General features: G+C 41.4%; 1 protein-coding gene across 14 annotated transcripts in view; it reads right to left on the reverse strand.

The window, feature by feature from the left end:
* The window catches only part of arvcfb (ARVCF delta catenin family member b), a 538,706-nt gene that overhangs the window by 106,232 nt on the left and 411,696 nt on the right, over positions 1–20,778 (reverse strand). For all 14 annotated transcript variants that reach the window (XR_012099693.1, XM_073051890.1, XM_073051882.1 and 11 more), the window contains one exon: positions 5,607–5,724. Coding sequence is in view for 13 of the 14 variants with exons in the window: in XM_073051890.1 (XP_072907991.1) it covers positions 5,607–5,724 (118 nt within the window). In the remaining variant the exon portion in view is untranslated. The remainder of the gene's footprint in view (positions 1–5,606; positions 5,725–20,778) is intronic.

The following is a 20,778-nucleotide window of genomic DNA, read 5'->3' on the forward strand; positions in this document are numbered from 1 at the left end:
AGTCATTCACAAACACTTCAACTCAATGTACTGTTAGGGTGCATTCTGGAGTTAGAGGATATAACAGATATTAAGTTTGACAGCAGCCATTCTTCAGACATGAACATGGAATGTAGATTAAATTTAAAAAGCAGCCCTGAACAACATTTTTCCTGGAGCTGTGGACACCAATTGATCAAAAACCAGACAATGCTGATTAACATTCACTTTGGGTATCTGAAGTGTGGGTCCGAAGGAGGTGGTGTGTGAAAAATATATGTAATTCAAAGGAAGCATTGTAACTATAAAATTGTTCTGCTGTTACCCTTGATCTTTTGCATCTAAAATGTCATGTAATATTGGATCAAATGGACCTCTTCCCAAAACAGTCCGTCATTGTGTTGAATAAAACACTTCCGTATCCACTAGCTTCAATGTTTCTCCAGTGACATTGTTCAATGTTACAACGATAACTTCTGGTACAGCAGTGGCTAATGTAATCCTCTTACAGCATCAGTGACTGATTGGAAGCTCAAAGTTAAATTCCTGTAGCTAGCTGTAATGTGTTTGCACATTTTCACTGTGACTATGTGGCTTTCTGTCAGCCCTCTAGTTTCCTCTCATATTCCAAAAACATACAGGTTGGGGTTACTAAGCTGTAATCATTCTAGAAGCAAAGCAACACTCGTAGGCTGCCCTCAGCGCACTGTGTTGGTCTTTGACACAAGGGAAGCATTTCACTGTGGATTGCTACGTTTCGATGAACACGATAAATAGAGCTAATATATATCTTTAAAACTGGTCATTCTTGATCAAGAATCCTGAAGTTCTGAGACTTTATTGTAGTATGTCAGTCCTTGCTCTCCAACACTTGTCCTTGGAAATTTCTTCAGTTAACTTCAGACTTCCATGGAGAAATTCTAATTGCTCCCAATTTTTTAAAAAAATTTGGTAATTGGTTTCAAAGTTCAAAGTAAGTTATCAAAGTACATACATGGCACCATATGCAACCCTGAGATTCATTTTCTTGCAGGCATTCACAGTAAGTGCAAAGAAACACAAAGAATCAATGAAATACTGCACACAAGGTCAAACAACCAATGTACTAAATAAATAAACAAGCAAGCAAGCTTAAAAATTGAGAATATGAGATGAAGAGTCCTTGAAAGTGAGTCCATTGGTTGTGTTCAGTTTAGCATTGGGGTGAGTAAAGTTAACCCCTCCGACAGGTCAAAGATTTTCTTTTCCATAAACAGCTATCCACATCCTTTGCCAGTGTTAATTAACTTTCCTTAAAATTATTCTTTTCTCAACTAAAGATTAATCATGTTAATGCAAATTTCATGAATGCACAGCCTAAGCCACCATACCATCAAATCTTCCAGAGGCATTTGTTTTTGAACAGGAAGGATGCCCCTATTCCATTCCACAGAGATGGTAAACCTTCAAGAGGCTGGCAAAATCAATATGGAGTTTTGGCTGAATTAGCCTTTACTTGAGGCAAACCCAGTCAGTAAAACACAACAATCCAGCGCAGTGGGGATTGTAATGGTGCTAGACTTGCTTCCATTTATACAGCAACATACTTTAAATTCACTTTATAAATAGAAGTTATATAGTAGCATAATAAATTTTACAGTGGAATAGGTGAGTTTTGCAACAGCTCTGGGAAACTGAGCCATGTAAGGCAGATGCCAAACCATCAAAATTTCTCAATAAAACAATGCCAAGTTATAGGAGTTTGGCTCAGTTTTGCTTTTAAATGATTTCTCTAGTTGACATGATCTGGCAAAGTGGAGAAATCTTTAATCTGTTTAACAGCAAAGGTAAATTAAACACAAGAATTTCCCAGGCAGAAGGTTCCTAATATTAGAAATTGATAATGCCTCAGAATGATTCTAGCTTTTTAATGATGCAACAAAATAAAAATTTTCAAAGCGAAGTACAACCATCATGCTTTTAACAATGGGTCTAATTTACATCCAAATCAAACTGCAAATCTTTTTTCATGCACACATTCAATGTATGTTGGTGGAAGTGTGAAACGGGGTTTGTTTGGCAGCCAGATGTTGTACAGCTGCCGCTAGGCTGCCAGTTGTGGGCAGCAGACTGTTGCACAGCTGAAAATCTAAGGAAATGACATCCACTGCCTCTCCTTTGTCCACCCTGCTTGTAACTTCTTTAAAGCATTCCAAAAGATTTGTCAGACAACATTTCCCTTTACCGAAACCATGCTGACTTTGACTTATTATACCATTGGTCTCCAAGTACCCCGAAAACTCATCCTTTATAGTAGACTCCCACCACTGAGGTCAGGCTAACTGGCTAAAGATTTCTTTTATTTTATCTTCCTCCCTTCTTAAAGAGTGGTGTGACATTTGCGATCTTCCAGTCCTCCGGGACCATGTATCCGTTATCTCTTCAGCAACCTCTCTCAGGACTCTGGGATGTAGCCCATCTGGCCCAGGTGACTTATCCACCTTAAGACCTTTCAGTTTGTCTAGCACTTTTCCCTTTATAATAGCAACAGCACTCTCTCCTGCTCCCTGACACTCAGGGACCTCTGGCACACACCTAGAATCTTCCACAGTGAAGACTCATGCAAAGTACTTAAGTACTTTTCTTTGTCCCCCATTATTACCTTACCCTGCATATGCAGCGCTCCTCGTAAAGGTCCTCAATGGATGGTAGGGAGACCCCTATGATCCTCTTAGCTGTTCTCACAGTCCTTTGTAGGGTCTTCCAGTCCAATGCTCAACCACTCTCATGGATAGAGATGCAGCTTGCCAAGAACCTGTCAATGGTGGTCCTGTAAAATGCAGTTAAGATGGGGGGGGGGGCAGCCTTGTTTGCATCAATCTCTTTCGGACGTGGAGTGCTGCTTTGCCTTCTTGTTCAGGAAAGTGATATAAAGGGATCAGGTGAGGTTATCTCAGGAACTTGGTGCACTTAACTCTCTCTACGCAGAAGCCACATATTTGCAGAGGGGGATAGTTCATCTGCAGCTTCCTGAGGTCCACAATGATTTCCTTTGTCTTCCTCATGTTCAGGCTTACGTTATTCTTCTCACACCAGTCTAACAGCCACTCCACCTCCTCTCTATACTCCGTCTCATCATCGTTCTTGATAAGAACAACCACTGTTGTCATCTGCAAGCTCGATGCCAGTGCTCAGCGTAATGGGACGAGAGACATTGCTGCCCACATGGACTGACTATGGCCTTACTGTTAAGAAGTCCATATCTAGTTGCAGAGGGAAGTGTTGAGACCCAGCAAGGACAGTTTCCCCAGCAGTTCCTGGGGTAGGATAGTGTTGAATGCTGAACTGAAGTCTATAAAACAGCAGTCTGGCATACAAGAACCCACTTTCCAGGTGGGACAGGACAGAGTGGAGGGCAGATGCTATTGCATCATCAGTGAATCAATTTGAGCGATAAATGAACTGGAAAGGGTCCAATGTAGCAGGAGAAAAGCTTTTATGTGCTTCATGACCAGCCAGTCAAAGCATTTCATTATGGTTGATGTTAATGCCACTGGACAATAGTCATTTAGGCAGGTCCCTGTCACACTGGACTGATGGCTGCCAAATTGAAAACCAAGGGGACAATAGATTATTCCAGAGAGATGTTGAACATATCCATCAGCTGGGCTGCATGGTCTTTCAGAACCCGCCCTAGTATATTATCGGGACCTGCAGCTTTACGTGGGTTGACTCTGGGCAGGGTCTTCCACGCCTTAGCTTCAGCCAGACAGAGTACCTGCTCCCCTTGGGGGAGGGGTGCCTTCCTCACCAGCACTTTGCCCTGTGCATCAAACCGTCCGTAGAAGACATTCAGCTTTTCAGGGAGTGAAGCATCCTAGTCACTGACATGCAGTAGAAACTTGTAGTCTATAATCCTCTGAACTTCCTCCCACATGCATCTCATGTCTCTGGAATTGCAGAAGTGGCAGTAAATTCTCTGAGAATGCACCCAATTCGCCTTCCTGATGGAGTGAGAAAGCACAGCTCTCGTTTCCCTGAGATCTAAGAGCAGCATCACAATCCCTCAGCTTGCCATGGACCTCTGCAGTAAGCCATGGTTTCTGATTTGACAGTGTCTGGATTTATTTCATGATAGTAACATCCTCTGTACTCTTCTCTATTTAGTTGGCCACAGAATCCACATATTACTTGATGTTAGCATGGTTGCCATAGAGAGCAGCCTCCCTGAACCTTCAGGCCAAGTTTTCACCACCTCTAGAACTAGTTTGACCCACCTGATCACTGGTTTGTTTTTGCTGGAATTAACATGACATACAAGTGATCTAAGAGTCCAATGTGGGTTCAAGGGACTGTCTTTAGATTCGCATGGTTAAAATGGCCTGTGTAAATGAAGATACCATCGTGGTGTTTGGTTTGAAAGTCACTGGCACTGTAGAGCTCAGTCTGTCCCTCACCAGCATTAGTAGAGAGAGATATATATGCAGCTACTAACATGATTGCAGCGAACTTCCTCAGCATATAAAACTGTCTGCATTTCACAATTATGAACTCAATCATCAGTGAACAGTGGGATGCCACAGCTATAACGTCTATACACCAGTTCTTATAGATGTAAGCCTACCACTCACTATGTAATTGATAGTGGCCAAATAACTGATCAACCTACATGCGTTTGTGACACGGAAGGAATTGGAAGCACAAGGAGGAAGCCCGTCGAATTACATATACTATGAATTTATACACTCAATGGCCACTTTATAAGGTACACCTGCTCATTAATGAGAATATCTAATTAGCCAATCATGTGGCAGCAACTCCGTGTACAAAAGCATGCAGACATGGTCAAGAGGTTCAGTTGCTCCAGTTGCTGCTCAGAGCAAACATCATAATGGAGAAGATATGTAATCGAAATGACTTTGACCGTAGAATGATTGTTACTCACAAAGCCCAACACAACATCGCCATTGTGAAAGGTGGAAATGGGTAAGGCTGGCCAACAAGGCTCTGGTGAAGCTGAAGAGACCAATGGATATGATACAATGTATTACAGGAATATTGATAAACTCCAACCATAGCATCAACTTTATATAAAGCAGATGGGAGGTCATCAATGGCCTACGTTCCACGGAGACCAAGGACCCAGAAAGACCAGACTGGGTAACTTAAGCACCTCAGGAATTGCTGATCTTTTGGGATTTTCACACACAACAGTCTCTAGAGTTTACAGCGAATGGTGGGAAAAAAGCAAAACATCCAGTGAGTGCCAGCTCTGTGGGAGAAAATGCCTTGTTAATGAGCGAAATTACAGGAGAATGGCCAGACAGGTTCAAGCTGACAGGAAGACCAAGTAACTCAAATAACCACACGTTACAACAGTAGTGTGCAGAAGAGCATCTCTGAATTCACAACATGTCAAACCTTAAAGCAGATGGACTGCAGTAGCAGAAAACCACACTGGGTCCACCTAATGCAGTGGTGAATGAGTGTATTTCATAAACAGTAGCAGAAAACCACACTGGGTCCACCTAATGCAGTGGTGAATGAGTGTATTTCATAAACAGCAGCAGCAGCTTAATATTGAATAATATGTAGTCTGTGAAGCAGAGGTTTTTTCTTATAAATATGCAACTGTAACTGTGCATTACCTTCCGGTCCATGTCCTTCTTACCCACTGCTGACTGCAGTGCGTGCAGAAGTGCGTCAACCAAACCCTCGCATTCGCGAAGCCTTCGACGAGCATCACTCCCATCTGAACTCACATTCCTACAAAATAAAAAAGAAAATAACAACAAAAGGAAAATAAATTCATATTGCCTAAAGGGAGCCCAGAAATAGGAGCTTAATAAATTCTTACTCTGATTTACTTAAATGCATTTGAACACTTTTAGAAATAATGAGGCTGTTCAGCCTTGATTCTGTTTTCAACGCACCACTTCAATGATTGCCTATTTGAAAAGCTAAGGCAAGTGGCATAATTTGAGTTTTATATTTAGCATTATAAAGAGTCCATACAGCTAGTTCAGTTTGGATTTTACAAAGAGTGAAAATTATACAGGAATCTCTTGTTCATTATGTGCCATGTCGTATAGCGTGGGCAATCATGGTCTTTCTTTTTGTTCTTGGCAAATTTTTCAACAGAAGAGGTTTGCCATTGCCTTCTTCTGGGCAGTGTCTTTACAAGATGGATGACCCCAGCCATTAACAATACTCTTCAGAGATCGTCTGCCTGGCATCAGTAGTGGCATAGCCAGGGCTTGTGATCTGCACCAGCTGCTCATACGACCATCCACCACCTGCTCCCATGGCTTCACATGACCCTGATTAGGGGCCAAGTAGGTAGTACACCTTGCCCAAGGGTGACCTGCAGAGGAAAGGAGTACCTTACACTTCCTTTGGTAGGGATGCATCTCTACCCTGCCACCCTTTTACAACTCGAGGTGCTGGAGTTCAGAGCTCAATTTCAATGACACCTGTACCGAGTTTGTATGTCCTATCCATGAATGCATGGGTACACTCCAGGTGCTCCGGATTCCTCCCATCATCCAAAAACCTACAGATTAGTAAGTTAATTAGTCATTATAAATTGTCCTGTGATCAGAAAGGTATGTTACATCTGGAATTTTCTGGTTAGCGGGCAATTTCCTTCCACGCCGCTCTGTCGTATTGGGAAATCGTGTACGAGGCAAGTTACATCAGTGATTTGCCATTGCCTTCTGCTGGGTGAGTTTTCTTTTAAGAGATCACCAGCTCTTCACCCAGCACGGATGGAGAGTGTGCAAGGGTGCCGGTCCTGTGATTAGGGTAGTTTAAATAGGTGGATTGCTGGACAGCCTGGCTAGTGGGCCGGAAAGATATCTTCCATGTGGCATCGTTAAATAAAAGACAGACAGAGCAGAATTAGCATCATCACTACTTCACCATGGGTGGTGGGGTGGAGATACATCTCTACCAAAGGAGGTTTAAGGCACTCCTTCTCTCCGCTAGCCTGCAGGCCGCCCTTGGGCAAGCTGTAGCATCTGGTTCACTTCCCAGTCAGGGTCATGGGAGCAAGTGGTGGATGGTTGTATGAGCAGCTGATGCATATCATAAGTCTTGGTTATGTGTTCACTGACACCAGGCAGACAATCTCTGAAAAGTATTGATAATGACTGAGGTTACCAGTCACATAAAGACACTGCCCAGAAGAAGGCAATGGCAAACCACTTCTGCAGAAAAATCTGCTAAGATCAATCATGGTCAAAGACTATGATCACTGACAGCATATGAAACATAATGATGATGGTGACAACTGCCTCTCCAAATGATAACTTGCTGAACTTTCCATATCTGTTAATGGATATCATCTTTTTACATTGTTAAATAGCAAAGATGGGTTCATTATCATTCCATTTCATGGCCTTCATGTAAATATGGTAGATAGATAGATACTTTATTCATCCCCATGGGGAAATTCAACATTTTTTCCAATGTCCCATACACTTATTGTTGCAAAACTAATTACATACAATACTTAACTCAGTAAAAATATGATATGCATCTAAAGTCACCCTCTCAAAAAGCATTAATAATAGCTTTTAAAAAGTTCTTAAGTACTTAAAATGAAGTATATTTACCATTCATTTTCACCAATTGGAGAAAGCATGCCTTGAAGTTGTTTCCCCAAGAACGATGCCTCAATTTTTAAACTCTCACAAGTTTTAAAATTGCTCCCTGACTCCACCTTTGCCATCCCAGTCCCCCATTTCAGTTGTACCATCTCCTCAAATCCTGCACTCCTCCAGTCTGGGTCTCTAACATTTCTCACAGCACTATCAGCAGCTGCCTTGTCACTAAGCTCAAATTCCCTCCTTAAACCTCTCCATCTCCTTGCCTCACATAGAACAGAACAGCAGAATACAGGCCCTTTGGCTCATGTGGTTGTGCTGGCTTTTTAACCTACCCTAAGATCACTCTCAGACATAAGAGATACTGCAGCTGCTGGAAATCTAAAGTAACACACACAGTGTGCTGGAGGAACTCAGCAGGTCAGGCAGCATCTATGGATGGGAATAAGCAGTCGATATTTTAGGCCGAGACCTTTCATCAGGACTGCACTGTTACTTTGTTCAACATTGATTTACAGTGCAATGATCTGATCTGTATAAACAGTAAGCAGGAAAAGCTTTTCATTGTATCTCAGTATGAGAATAATAAACAGTCAATGAACTCCAGTTCCTCCAAGGAAGGAATTACTTAAAATCCACACAACTGTCTGTTCAGATTTTATTTTAAAAAAAGTACATTTGTGAAGCATACAGATATTCAGGAAAAGTGTCGTGAGTACATGGAAACAAAATTTAAAGGAAATGTTGGGCTAAGTTTTTAAAAATATATACACAGAGTGGTCAGTGCCTGGAACACACTGTCAGGATTGGTAACGGAAGCTAATACAATTGTCGCATTTATGATGTGTACAGACAGGCACATGAACACACAAGCATTGCAGGGATATCACGCAGGTATCGATTTCTTGAATTTCTGGTAATGTCACCTACCCCCCCTTCACCATTCCCCATCCTGTTTCTCTCTCTCTCACTTCATCTCCACACCTGCCTCTGGTGTCCTCTCCTCTTCCCCTTCTTCCATGGTCTTCTGTCCTCTCCTATCAGACTCCCTCTTCTCCAGCCCTTTATCTCTTTCAGCAATCTATTTCCCAGCTCTTGACTTCACCCCTCCCCCTCTCCCAGATTCACCTATCAACCAGTATTTTGTACTTCTTCTTCCCTTCCCTCCCACCTTCTTACTCTGACTCCTTCCCTTCGTTTCCAGTCCCAATGAAGGGTCTCAGCCCGAAACGTCGACTGTTTGCTCTTTTCCGTTGATGCTACCTGATCTGCTGCGTTCTTCCAGCATTTTGTGTGTGTTGCTTTGGATTTCCACCATCTGCAGATTTTCTTGTGTTATTGCGATATTGTGCAGGCAGAGAGATTTAGTTTAATTTGGTAAGACCAATTCCTGTACTGTACTGTTCTACATTCTATAAAACTGCAAATTAAATTGTCAAACTTATCCAAAGCCATTTCAAGCAAGTGCATGTGCTACATTCTTCACCATGACATTTAAAGTAGAGGTGAGCTCAACCTCAGGGGGTGAAGTGATCACGGGTAAAGCCCTTCCCACCACTCCGCACATCTACATGAAGTGTTGTCGCAGGAGAGCAACATCCATCATCAGGAAGAAGGTAAAAGAGCCTCAGGACTCAAACACAAAGTTCAGGAACAGTTATTACCCCTCAACCATCAAGCCAAAGAGCCCACCCACCACGAATAGTCCCTCTGCTCCCTCTCCCATCAAGCAGAAGATACAGAAGTCTGAAATCATGTATCACCAGGCTCAAGGACAGCTTCTACTCCACTGTGATGTGACTTTTGAAAGTACCCCTTGCATGATAAAATGGACTCCTGGCCTCCCAATCTTCCTCATTATGACCATGCATTTAACCATTTACCTGCACAGCACTTTTCAAGAGCTTTTACACTTTATTCTGCATTGTAATCAACTTACCCAATTCTAGCTCAATGCACTGTGTAATGTAATGATTTGATCTGTATAAATATTGGGCAAGACAAGCTTTTCACTGTGTCTCACTACAGGTGGTAATAGTACACCAATCCTCCATAATCAAACAACGAATTAATACATTAGTTATTGAGATACCATGCAGAATAAGCCCTTCGAGCTGCGCCACCATAAGTGCCTCCATTTACTCCTAGCCTAATCACAGGACAATTTACAATGACCAAATAACCTACCAACTGGTATGTCTTTGGAACGTAGGAGGAAACCGGAGCACGTGGAGGAAACCCAAGTGGACACAGGGAGAAGGTTGAAACTCCTTACAAGTAGCAGTGGGAATTGTACCTGGCTACGGATACCGTAAAGTGTTATGCTAACCACATTGCTACTGTGCCTCCCCAGTTAGCAGATCAAAGATAAATATGCCCATGAATCAGTGATCTTATCAATATCAATATGTGCTGATTATCTTGTATGTGTTACACTTATCTTATATGTGTTCTTTGTGTTGTGTGTGACCGTTAGCACCGTGTTTTGCACCTCAGCCCCAGAATAAAACGCCTTGTTTAAAAGTATTCTTGGGTATTCATTATGGTTGAATGACAATTAAACTTGCACAAGAAAGTCTGCAGATACTGGAAATCCAAAGCAATACACAAAATGCTGGAGGAACTCAGCCAGTCAGGCAGCATCTATGGAAAGGAATAAACAATTGATGTTTCAGGTCGAGATGCTTCTTCAGGACTGGAAAAGAAGGGGAGAAGTCAGAGTAAAAAGGTGGTGGTGGGAGGAACAAGAGGAAGATGTACAAGTGGCAGATGATAGGTGAAACTGGGAGAAGGATTGGGGTGAAATAAAGAGCTGGGAAGTTGCTTAGTGAAAGAGATAAAGGACTGGAAAAGCGGGAATGTGATAGGAGAGAACAGAAAACCATGGAAGAAAGGGAAGGGGAGGAGCACCAGGGGGAGGTGATGGGCCGATAAGGAGGTAAGGTTAGAGAGGGAAACAGGAATGGGGAGTGGTGAATGATGAAGAAGAGGAAGGGAGGGGAGTGGAGGGAGGCAATTACCAGAAGTTTGAGAATTTGATGTTCACACCATCAGGTTGGAGGCTATCTAGCTTAAACATTTAAACTTGAAATTGACTTGAATTGAAAATGGAGTCAACACTTTAATGGAACTAAAATCAGTAAGTTCAATCCATCGAAGCACAATAAGCCCTTGGTAGATATAAACCAAGCAGTCTTTTTTTTTTAAATACTGCAGTGCGTAAAATACAAATAGCAGCTCAGGGATAAATATCTTTCTCTTCCTTTAAATTACTTGAAATATAGAATGTATTCAACCATTTACAAAAATTGCTTTTTTTTCAGTTTCTAACTGTGATGCGATTTACCATTCGCGAGTGATGAAAAGCAATTATATAGCTGGTTTACCATTAATATTGAAGAAACTCTTTTCCAGGGCAATAACCTAGCACTCACGGCAATTCGAACAGACAAATATTTAGAATATAAAATTAAAACAAACTGACTCAATATTAGCTAAAATTTGCTAAATAAATACTTAGACAAGCTAAATCAATTAACAACCCTTCTGATTATGACTTGAACAAACATCAATAGACCTTTTCTCAAATTATTCATGTTATTAAATCATTTTCCTCACTCAGGCTTAATCTGGGTAAACTGCTAATCCTGAAAACTTTTTTTAGAACTGGCAAAAGAGACAACAGTAAATTTAGGAATAGATAATGCTTTTGAGCAACACATGGACGATGGCATACACACTGAATGCCGTTCGGATGGAAACACAAAGAATAGATCTTTGATTCACACATTCTCAAAACAATGCTTTCTATCTGTTTTGGCACGCTGCACTGATCTCTCCTCACCCGTGATTCAAAGAAATTTGCTTCTTTGCACCCCGGGAGAGAAATAGTTGGTAATTTCCAGCAACATTTGTGGGAATTGTGCTCTTGTGCACATCTAATCTTATTTTTAGGTGTAATTTGAACAACTGCAATAATGACATGAAACAACATTGTTAATTACTTTTCTTTAAGTAATGCCTGCACTACCATCAAGTTAAAAAGGCAACAGAGAAGACTTAAATCTTCTGTTTTGAGAACTGTGCGCCATTTAACTTTATATTTACCTTGTAAATGAAACTTCCTAGGTCATTGAAAGAACAGCAGGCTGGATACTTTTAGCCTGCCTATCACCTTCCCATGGGGGCTCCCCTCTTTCCCTTTCTCCCACGGTCTACGCAAAGTTCAAAGAAAATTCTATTATTAAAGTGTATATATGTCACCATATACAACCCAGAGATTATTTTTCTTGTGGGCATACTCAACAAATTTACAGAACAGTAACTATAACAGGATTAATGACAGATCACCCAGAGTGCAGAAAACAACAAACTGTGCAAATGCAAATATAAACAAATAGCAATAAATAACAAGAACATGAGATAAAGAGTCATTAAAAGGGAGTCCATTGGTTGCGGGAACATTTCAATGATGGACCAAATGAAGTCAAGTGTAGTTATCTCTTTGAGTTGAGCAGCAAATGTTCGTGAACCTGGTGGTGCAATTCTTGGGGCTCTCTTCTTCTCTCCTCTCCTCTCAGATTCCTCGTTCTTCAGCCCTTTACCGTTTCCACCTTTTGCCCCCCAGCTTCTTGTTTCATGCTCCTTCCCCCACCCACCTAGCTTCATCTATCACCTTCTTGCTCGCCCTCCTTCCTCTGTCTGCACCTTCTTCATCTGGTTTTTTTCTCCTTCCATTCCAGTCCTGATGAAGGGTCTCGAATTGCTCTGGAATTCCAGCATCTGCAGAATCTTGTGTTTATACTTTTAGGCTTTCAATCATTTGCAGAAGCACGCAGCTGCAAAATTCCTTCTCTGGCTGGCTCAAATCCAAGTAGTGCGAATTGTTTAATCTCCCTACTGACAACTGTTAATACCACAGCATTGGTCGATTCTCTTCCAATTTGTTCCACATGGTTTTAATGGTGTGGACTCATATCAAGTAGCTACATCTAGTGTTCCAAAGCCACCAATAGCACAGTTCTTGGTTGAGGGTGTACATTTTAAGGAATACCCTTTCCCCTGTAAGATAAATATTCCCAAATCCAGCCATATCTAAATTACTGTCAGAGATCTGAATTCACAGTCCTGATCAGGTGACCAATACAACAGCAGAGTTGAGGAGATTTGGTATGTTACCAACAACACTCGTAAATTTCTACAAATGTATCATGGAGAGCATTTAATTGTCTGCACCACTCCCTGGCATGAAAGGGCCACTGCACAGGATCAAGGAAGGCTGCAGAAAGTTTTAAACTCAGCCAGCTCTATCATGGGCACTAGTCTCCCCAGTATCCAGGCCATCTTCATGAAGCATTGCCTCAAATAGGTGGCATCCATCATTAAGGACCCCCATCACCTAAAACATGCCCTCTTCTCACTGCTACCATCAGAGTAGAGGTTCAGAAGCCAGAAGGCCCACACTCAACAACTCAGGAATAGCTTCTACCCCTCTGCTATCAGATTTCTGAATGGACATTGAACCTATGAAGAGTGAGTGACTGTGTGTGTGTGTGTGTGTGTGTGTGTGTGTGTGTGTGTGTGTGTGTGTGTGTGTGTGTGTGTGTGTGTGTGTGTGTGTGTGTGTGTGTGTGTGTGTGTGTGTGTGTGTGTGTGTGTGTGCGCGTGCGCGCGCACATATATATACTATATATAAAATAAAATCTATACTGTTATAGTATATATATATATTTAATACAATATATATTTTTTATTTTGTATTGCAATGTACTGCTGCTACATAAAAACAGATTTCACAACATATGCCGGTGATATTAAACCTGATTCTGATAACTGCTAACCATAATGCATTGATTCTGCTGTTTTCCACAATAGATTCTACACCATAAACACAAGAGATTCTGCAAATGCTGAAGATCTAAAGTAACACACAAAATTCTGGAGGAACTCAGCAGGTCAGACAGCATCTATGGAAGGGAATAAAGAGTTGCTGTTTTGGGCTGAGCCCCTTCATCAGGACTCCACTCCAAAATTCCCCACATACAGTGCTATTATTTATGTCATATTTAGCTGGTGTTGAGCGTTCTCTGGGAATAGGTCACCCGATGAACCTTTGGGTTTGAGTGAAATGGACTGATGATTGGCGGAAACTTCTAAATAAATAAAGGCAACTGTTTTACTGAAGTTGCAAAAAAAAGTGGTGTGTTCCAACTTGATTTCCTCTTTGGTTATATAATGGTGCCATTGTTCCTATCACAAGGTCTTTGTATAATTCATGAATATAAATGATTACTCCTTGGAGTTCACAACCTCAGATATTCAACTCTGAGAGAATCAAGCAGAGCGGATCCACTTCTACTGTTTGCGCTTGGGCTGCAAGCCAAACACATGTCACATTGCTGGGATTCTACAAGTGAGCTTTCAGTCACATTAGAATTATGTTGGAACGGCAGGCTCCCTTCAAAGCATTAAAACCACATAGACATTTTGCACATTTTCACGCTCCAAGTACATTTTTAAGATCATTTACATAGTATGCAGATATGAAAGGCTCATTCTGAATAGTTTTTCTGCTTATTATGTGAGGTAACTGGATTTTAGCTTTTCAATATTAGAAATGCCAGATCAGCAAGATAAATGTCAAATCAATGATGACCATTTCTAAAGACATGATTCAACTCTTCAATATTTGGATTCAAGTACAGAAGCTATAAATCCCCCAAAGAAAATTGTTACAGCTTGCCTATGTTTTAATTGAAGATTCATTTTCAAATGGTTCAATTTAATATCAGGGAACATATACAGTACACAACTGGAAATTCTTACTCTTCACAGACATACACGAAACAGAAGAAATACCCCAAAGAATGAATGACAGGAGAAAGTCAGAACCCCAAAAGTACCCCCACCCATGCACAGGCAGCAGCAAAAGCATCAACCCCCCAACCACACAAACAATAGTAAGGCCCCCAAAGACACTACGATCTAGTCCATCAAAAATTACCGTTCATCCCAACACCCCCCCCCCCCCCACTCACTAGAAACTAAATTTAAAATCAGATAATAGAAGTGAATTGTACATGGTTAAAAGAAACTCCGATCAATGAGCAAACTTTTCTGACTTGACTGCATTTCAACTGGTCATTCCAACAACAATCTGAGTTCAACTCAAATTCAGTTTCTTAACACAGTACCGTAATTACAACAGCTCCTAGTTGGCTATTTGACAACCACAGCTGCGATCACAGCACAGGAATTCGACAACTTCAAAATATGACACCTGCAAGGTGTTTTGACATAAAACTGCAACTCAGAGATGCGTATGAATCTCCCAGTTATAAACAATCTCCAGCATTTTAATTTCTGTTTGAATATTTACGGTCAGAGTTATTGACATTGTTAGTCAGCACATCTAGAGCAAGATCTCAAAAAGCATAAACAATCTGTGGCAACTGGAAGGAAGTTCACATACGAGGGGAGATTTTAGAGGTATGTAAAATTATGAGGGGTATAGACAGGGTAAATGCAAGCAAGCTTTTCCCACTGAGGTTGGGGGAGACTACAACTAGAGGTCATGGGTTAAAGATGAAAGGTGAAAAGTTTAAAGGGAACAGCAGGGAAAACTTCTTTACTCAGAGGGTCATGAAAGTGTGGAACGAGCTGCATACAAGCTTGATTCCAATGATTAAGAGAAATTTGGATAGATACATGGATAGTAGGGGCATGGAGGGCTTTGTCCCAGTACAGGTCAATGGGAGTGGGCAGGTTAAATGCTTCGGCATGGGAAGGGCCTGTTTCTGTGCTGAAGTTTTCCATGACCCTATTTCTTGAAAGTGGCAGCACAAGTAGATAGGATCATAAAGAAAACTTTTGGCTCATTGGCCTTCATAAATCAAGACACAAAGTACAGGAGTTGAGATGTTATGTTGAAATTGTATAAGAAGTTGGTGAGGCCAAATTTGGAGTATTGTGTGCAGTTCAGGTCACATACCTATGGGGAAGATTAAGATTGAAAGAGTGTAGAGAAAGCTTACAATGCTGTTGCCAGGACGAGAATGTGAGTTACAGGAAATAGGTTATTTCGTGAAGTGCAGGAGAATAAGTGGAGATTTTATAGAGGCATGAAAAACAGACGTGTATGGTTAGGATGACTATCTGCAGGCTTTGTCCACTGAGCTGGGTGAAACAAGAACTAGAGGTCATGAGTCTCGAGTGAGAGATGGGATATTTGAGGGAAAGCTGAGGGGGGTAGTATGAGTGTGGAATGAGCTCCCAACAGAAGTGGTGGATGCAATTTCAACTGGAGCATTTAAGGGAAGTTTGAAGAGGTACGTATATGAATGAATATGGATAACATAGGACTAAGTGGAGATAGATGGAAATAAGCACAGGCCAGCACAGACTAGATGGGCCAAGGAGCTTGTTTTTGTTTCTGTGCTGTAGTGCTCAATGATTGTAATCATCTTTTTCATCTTCAAAATTGCTGGTAAACCTGGCTCACAAGACTACTTGCTGGGACAGAGCTCAATACCGGGTAGGGCCAAGAAGCAGTGAGGACTGATGGCAACGTTTATCTAGTAAACAGTCAATTCAAATTCAAAAAATATTGCCAGAAATTCAAAGAACATTGTGAAAAAGCAGCATCCATCATCAGAGATCCTCACCAACCAGGCCATGCTCTTTTCTCACCGCTGCCATCATGGAGAAGGTACAAGAGCCTCAGTACTTGCAGCACCGGGTTAAAGATCAATTACTACCCCTCAAGGGATAACTACACTTACTTGCCCATCCATTCAGATGTTCCCACAACTAATAATCACACTTTAAGGACACTTCATCGTGTTATTTCATGTTGTCATTATTTATTGCTATTTATTTATATTTTGCATTTGCAGTTTGTTGTCTTCTGCACTCTGGTTAACATTTCCCTGATCCTGTTATAGTTACTCTCCTACTGACTTGCTGACTATGCCCATAGGAAAAAGAATCTCAGGGCTGTATATGGTGACATATATGTACTCTAATTCTAACATTTATTTTGAACTTTGAAACTTAAAATCTCTCCATGTTTGGATTTTTACAAAACTTCAGCCGGAACAAAGAAACTGCATACCATAACTTAAGCGTTGAATAAACGGGCTTTGAAAATTTCAGTTGATTCTCCCTCCTCAACATTATTCATCCAAAGGCTTGTAGGAGGAAAACTAAATATATTTTAAATTTAGCTAACTAATGCTCTAATTCCCTAAAGGAATAAGCTGATCATGGTATCCTAAAAATGGGTCTAGTGCAGTACGCTGCAGTTTAGCATGGATGTAGCATGAAAGACAAATCACCTATTAACCACAGCAGAATCCACACGACAAAGTATATCACTTGTGATAGAAACTTCCAATGGAATCATATACCACTACACAACACAAGACTGTCCTAATATTCAACACTAAAGATGGTGTTGTCATTCTTGGATTAAGCTAGCACATTGATCATACACTGACCAACTTTCCCAAAATAATCTTTGATTTGTGCCATTACAGAATCTAATTAAGGCAACTGCTTCCTTCAGTTAATTTTCCCAATTATTTATGAATTTCAAGATTTCACAGAATCAAGAAATTCAAAATCAACTATCATTTTAAACATTCGCACCACGGAAGTGTGACGCTATTACAACACGGGGTGTTGGTGTTCAATCCCAGAATCCTCTGCAAGGAGTTTGTTTGTCCTCTCCGTGGAAAGCATGGGCTTCCTCCAGATGCACCGGTTACAGTTTTAAGGATGAGGTCTCAGGGTACTTGGAGGAAAATGATAAAATAGGCCATAGTCAGCATGGTTTCCTTAAGGGAAAATCTTGTCTGACAAATTTCTTTGAAGAAATAACAAGGATATACAAAGTAGAATCAGTTGATATTGTGTACTTAGATTTTCAGGTCTTTGACAAGGTGCCTCATGAAGCTGCTTGAAAAGCTAGAGCCCATGGTATTCCAGGAAAGATTCTAGCATGGAAAAAGCAGTGGCTGATTGGTAGAAGGCAAAAGGAGCCTTTCCTGGCTTGCTGCCAGGGACTAGTGGTGCTCCACAGGGGCTTGTGTTGGGATCGATTCTTTTAAGTTATAGTCAATGATTCAGATGATGGAATTGATGGCATTGCTGCCAAGTTTGCAAATGATATGAAGATAGGTGGAGGGGCAGGTGGTTTTGAGGAAGTAGAGCAGCTACAGTAAGACTTAGACAGATTAGGAGAATGGGCAAAGAAATGGCAAATGGAATACAGTGTTGGGAAGTGTCTGGTCATGTATGTTGGTTGAGGAAATGAAAGGGTTGACTATTTTCTAAATGGAGACAAAATACAAAAACTGAGGTACAGAGGAACTTGGGAGTCCTTTTGCAGGATTCCCTAAAGGTTAATTTTCAGGTTGAGTCTGTGTGAGGAAGGCAAATGCGATGTTAGCATTCATTTCAAGAGGACTAGAATATAAAAACAAGGATGTAATGTTAAAGCTTTATAAAGCATTGAGGAGGTCTCATTTGGAGTATTACGTGCAGGTTTGGACACCTCATCTCAGAAATGATGTACTGAAACTGGAGAGGGTTCAAAGAAGAGTCACGAAAATGACTCTAGGATTGAACAGCTTGTCATAGGAAAAGCATTTTATGGCTCTGGGCCTGCATTCACTAGAATTCAGAAGTTTGAGAGGTGTCCTCATTGAACCCTGTTGAATGGTGAAAGATCCTGATAGAGTGGATGTGGTGGGACAGTCTAAGCCCAGAGGACAGCCTCAGAACAGAGGAGCATCCTCTTAGAACAGAGAGTGCTGAATCTGTGGAATTCTTTGCCACAGGCAACTGTGGAGGCCAAGTCTTTATATACATTTAAGATAGAGGTTAGTAGATTCTTGATAGGTCAGGGCATGAAGGGATGTGGGGAGAAGGCAGGACACTGGGGCTGAAAGGAAAATTGGATCAGCCATGATAAAATGACAGAGCTGACTGGATGAGCCAAATGGCCTAATTCTGCTCCTTATGGTCTTATAGCAATAAGTAATAAGAGGGTATGTCCTGGGTGATGGGGGTCTTTTATAATGGACACCACCTTTTTGAGCCACCTTGAAGATGTCCTGATTACTACGGAAGCCAGCGCCCATGATGGAGCTGACTGGGTTTACAGCTCCCTGCAGTTTACTTTGATCCTGTGCAGTAGCAACCTCCCCCACACCCCTTACCAGATGGTGATGCCATCAGTATGTTCTACACAGTACACCTGTAGAAATTTGAGTGTTTTTGGTGACATACCAAATCTCCTCAAACTCCTAATGAGATTTAGACGCCCACACTGTACAGAGTTCCATACCAAATGCTGGTAGCCTGCAGCAGTGTGATCTGGCTTGAAGCATTGGACCTTGATAAATGACTGCCTGTTTAAATAAAAAACCTTTCATTTTAGTTGAACGAACATTAAATCATAATTAAAATAGGGTGGCAGTTTCATGCCATAAAGCTTAATGGAAATCTGAAACACACGTCCCTAAAATGTCAAATTAAATTTTAAAACCGCAGAGCTATTAGCTTTTCTTGGGTAACAATCTCAAGAGATTGTAATGGCAGTGACACAGTAACAAAGTAGAGCTCTTCTCTGATCTAACTAAATGACAGAGAAGGTGAACGAGTTCTCTCTCTCCTTACAAAGCTTTCCCCATTTCCAGCTCTGCCTCTCCCTGGCTCTAGAGAACCTGCAAATGCAAACACTGTTGAGCAAGCTTCCAGCCTCCCTTCCTCTCCCACTTCAACCAAGAAATTCTAAAACGAAAAATCCTGCAGTCATCTAAGAATCTATCTTATGCCATAACATTACTGAATCCTGCTGCTGGAGCAAGTCCTACAAGGAGGTTCTGTGACATTGAAGCCTAGAGAACCGCGTTGGGTGGATGGGACGGAGGAAAGGAGCTTGATTTTTGCTGTTGTTGTCTGCAGAGCATTGTGGGGACAGTATGTTGACACCAGAAAGTGTGGCGATATTTGTGGGCTGCCCCCAGCACGTCCTTGGACTGTGTTGACTATTAATGTAATTGATGCATTTCACCAAACGTTTCAATGTAAAATTTCAAAATTCAAATTTCAAAGTAGATTTATTATCAAATAACTTGCATGTCATCCTGTCTGATGCTCATGAACCAGTTCCTCAGCCATGGGTAAATTGCCTTGTGGGCACCCTCAGGAGAGATGAAAGCTATGGGAGTAAACCAAGACAGAAAAGCCTGAACATCCATCTGGCAGCTCCTGCAGCCAAGCTGGAGCTAAATGCATTGCTTCATAAGCTTTCCTTTGGACTACACCAGCCAGGCTAATGGGGATAACTTGACCACTGGGTTTCCAAGATCTCCATACCTTCTGCCCAGGATTGTGACCTGTAGAGATCACTTCAGCGCTGCTGTTAACAGCGAAAGAACCAACTTACAGACTGATCCAGAGCACACACTAAATAGTCCTTCGAGACAGAAGGATGCCATCAATTATCATATACCTGTTTACAGCTGCCAGGAGATGGGCATTAGGACCTGGTGCACTCCACTGGGGTTGGTGTGGTGTGGCATCCAGGCCAGAGTCGGTGCTGCCTTCCTCCCTCCAGTGTTCATTCGGCAGAAGACAAGCTGTATTGTGGTCGACTGCAGATTTATGCGGCATTCATGGACCCAGGGTCAGGACTATTTTTTGTCTGTGGGTATACTTTACTGATACAAGTACAAGATAGCAAGCACATGTAAGGTACTTGCTTTGCGCTGTGTGTGACTGTTGGTACTGTGTTTTACACATAACCAATGTACAAAAGATGACAAATTGTGCAAATCACAAAAACGACAATTACAAGAAATTACAAAAATGATAGTGCACCCTATCCTTGTTATATGCGGGGATACGTTCCTTGCAGTCGACGCATAGTATGGAAAATGCATAATGCGAATAATTATTTAAATGGAGAAAATAGGGATGCGTTCCAGAGGGCTTCCTAAGTCTGTTTTATCTGTAATTTATTCACATTTTCATACCAATACGACACAAAAGCAGTACCACAAGGCACATTCATATTATATTTCATCAATTTAAGGTAATATTTAATGTAATAAATCATAGAAAGCTAACATACTAGGGCGTGGTAGGTCACGTTTAACAAATCCAGTAGAGTTTTTCCGAGGAGGTTACCAGGAAAGTGGATGAA

The sequence above is a fragment of the Hemitrygon akajei genome, chromosome 7, assembly GCF_048418815.1.
Source record: "Hemitrygon akajei chromosome 7, sHemAka1.3, whole genome shotgun sequence".
In the NCBI taxonomy this organism is placed as follows: Eukaryota; Metazoa; Chordata; class Chondrichthyes; order Myliobatiformes; family Dasyatidae; genus Hemitrygon; species Hemitrygon akajei.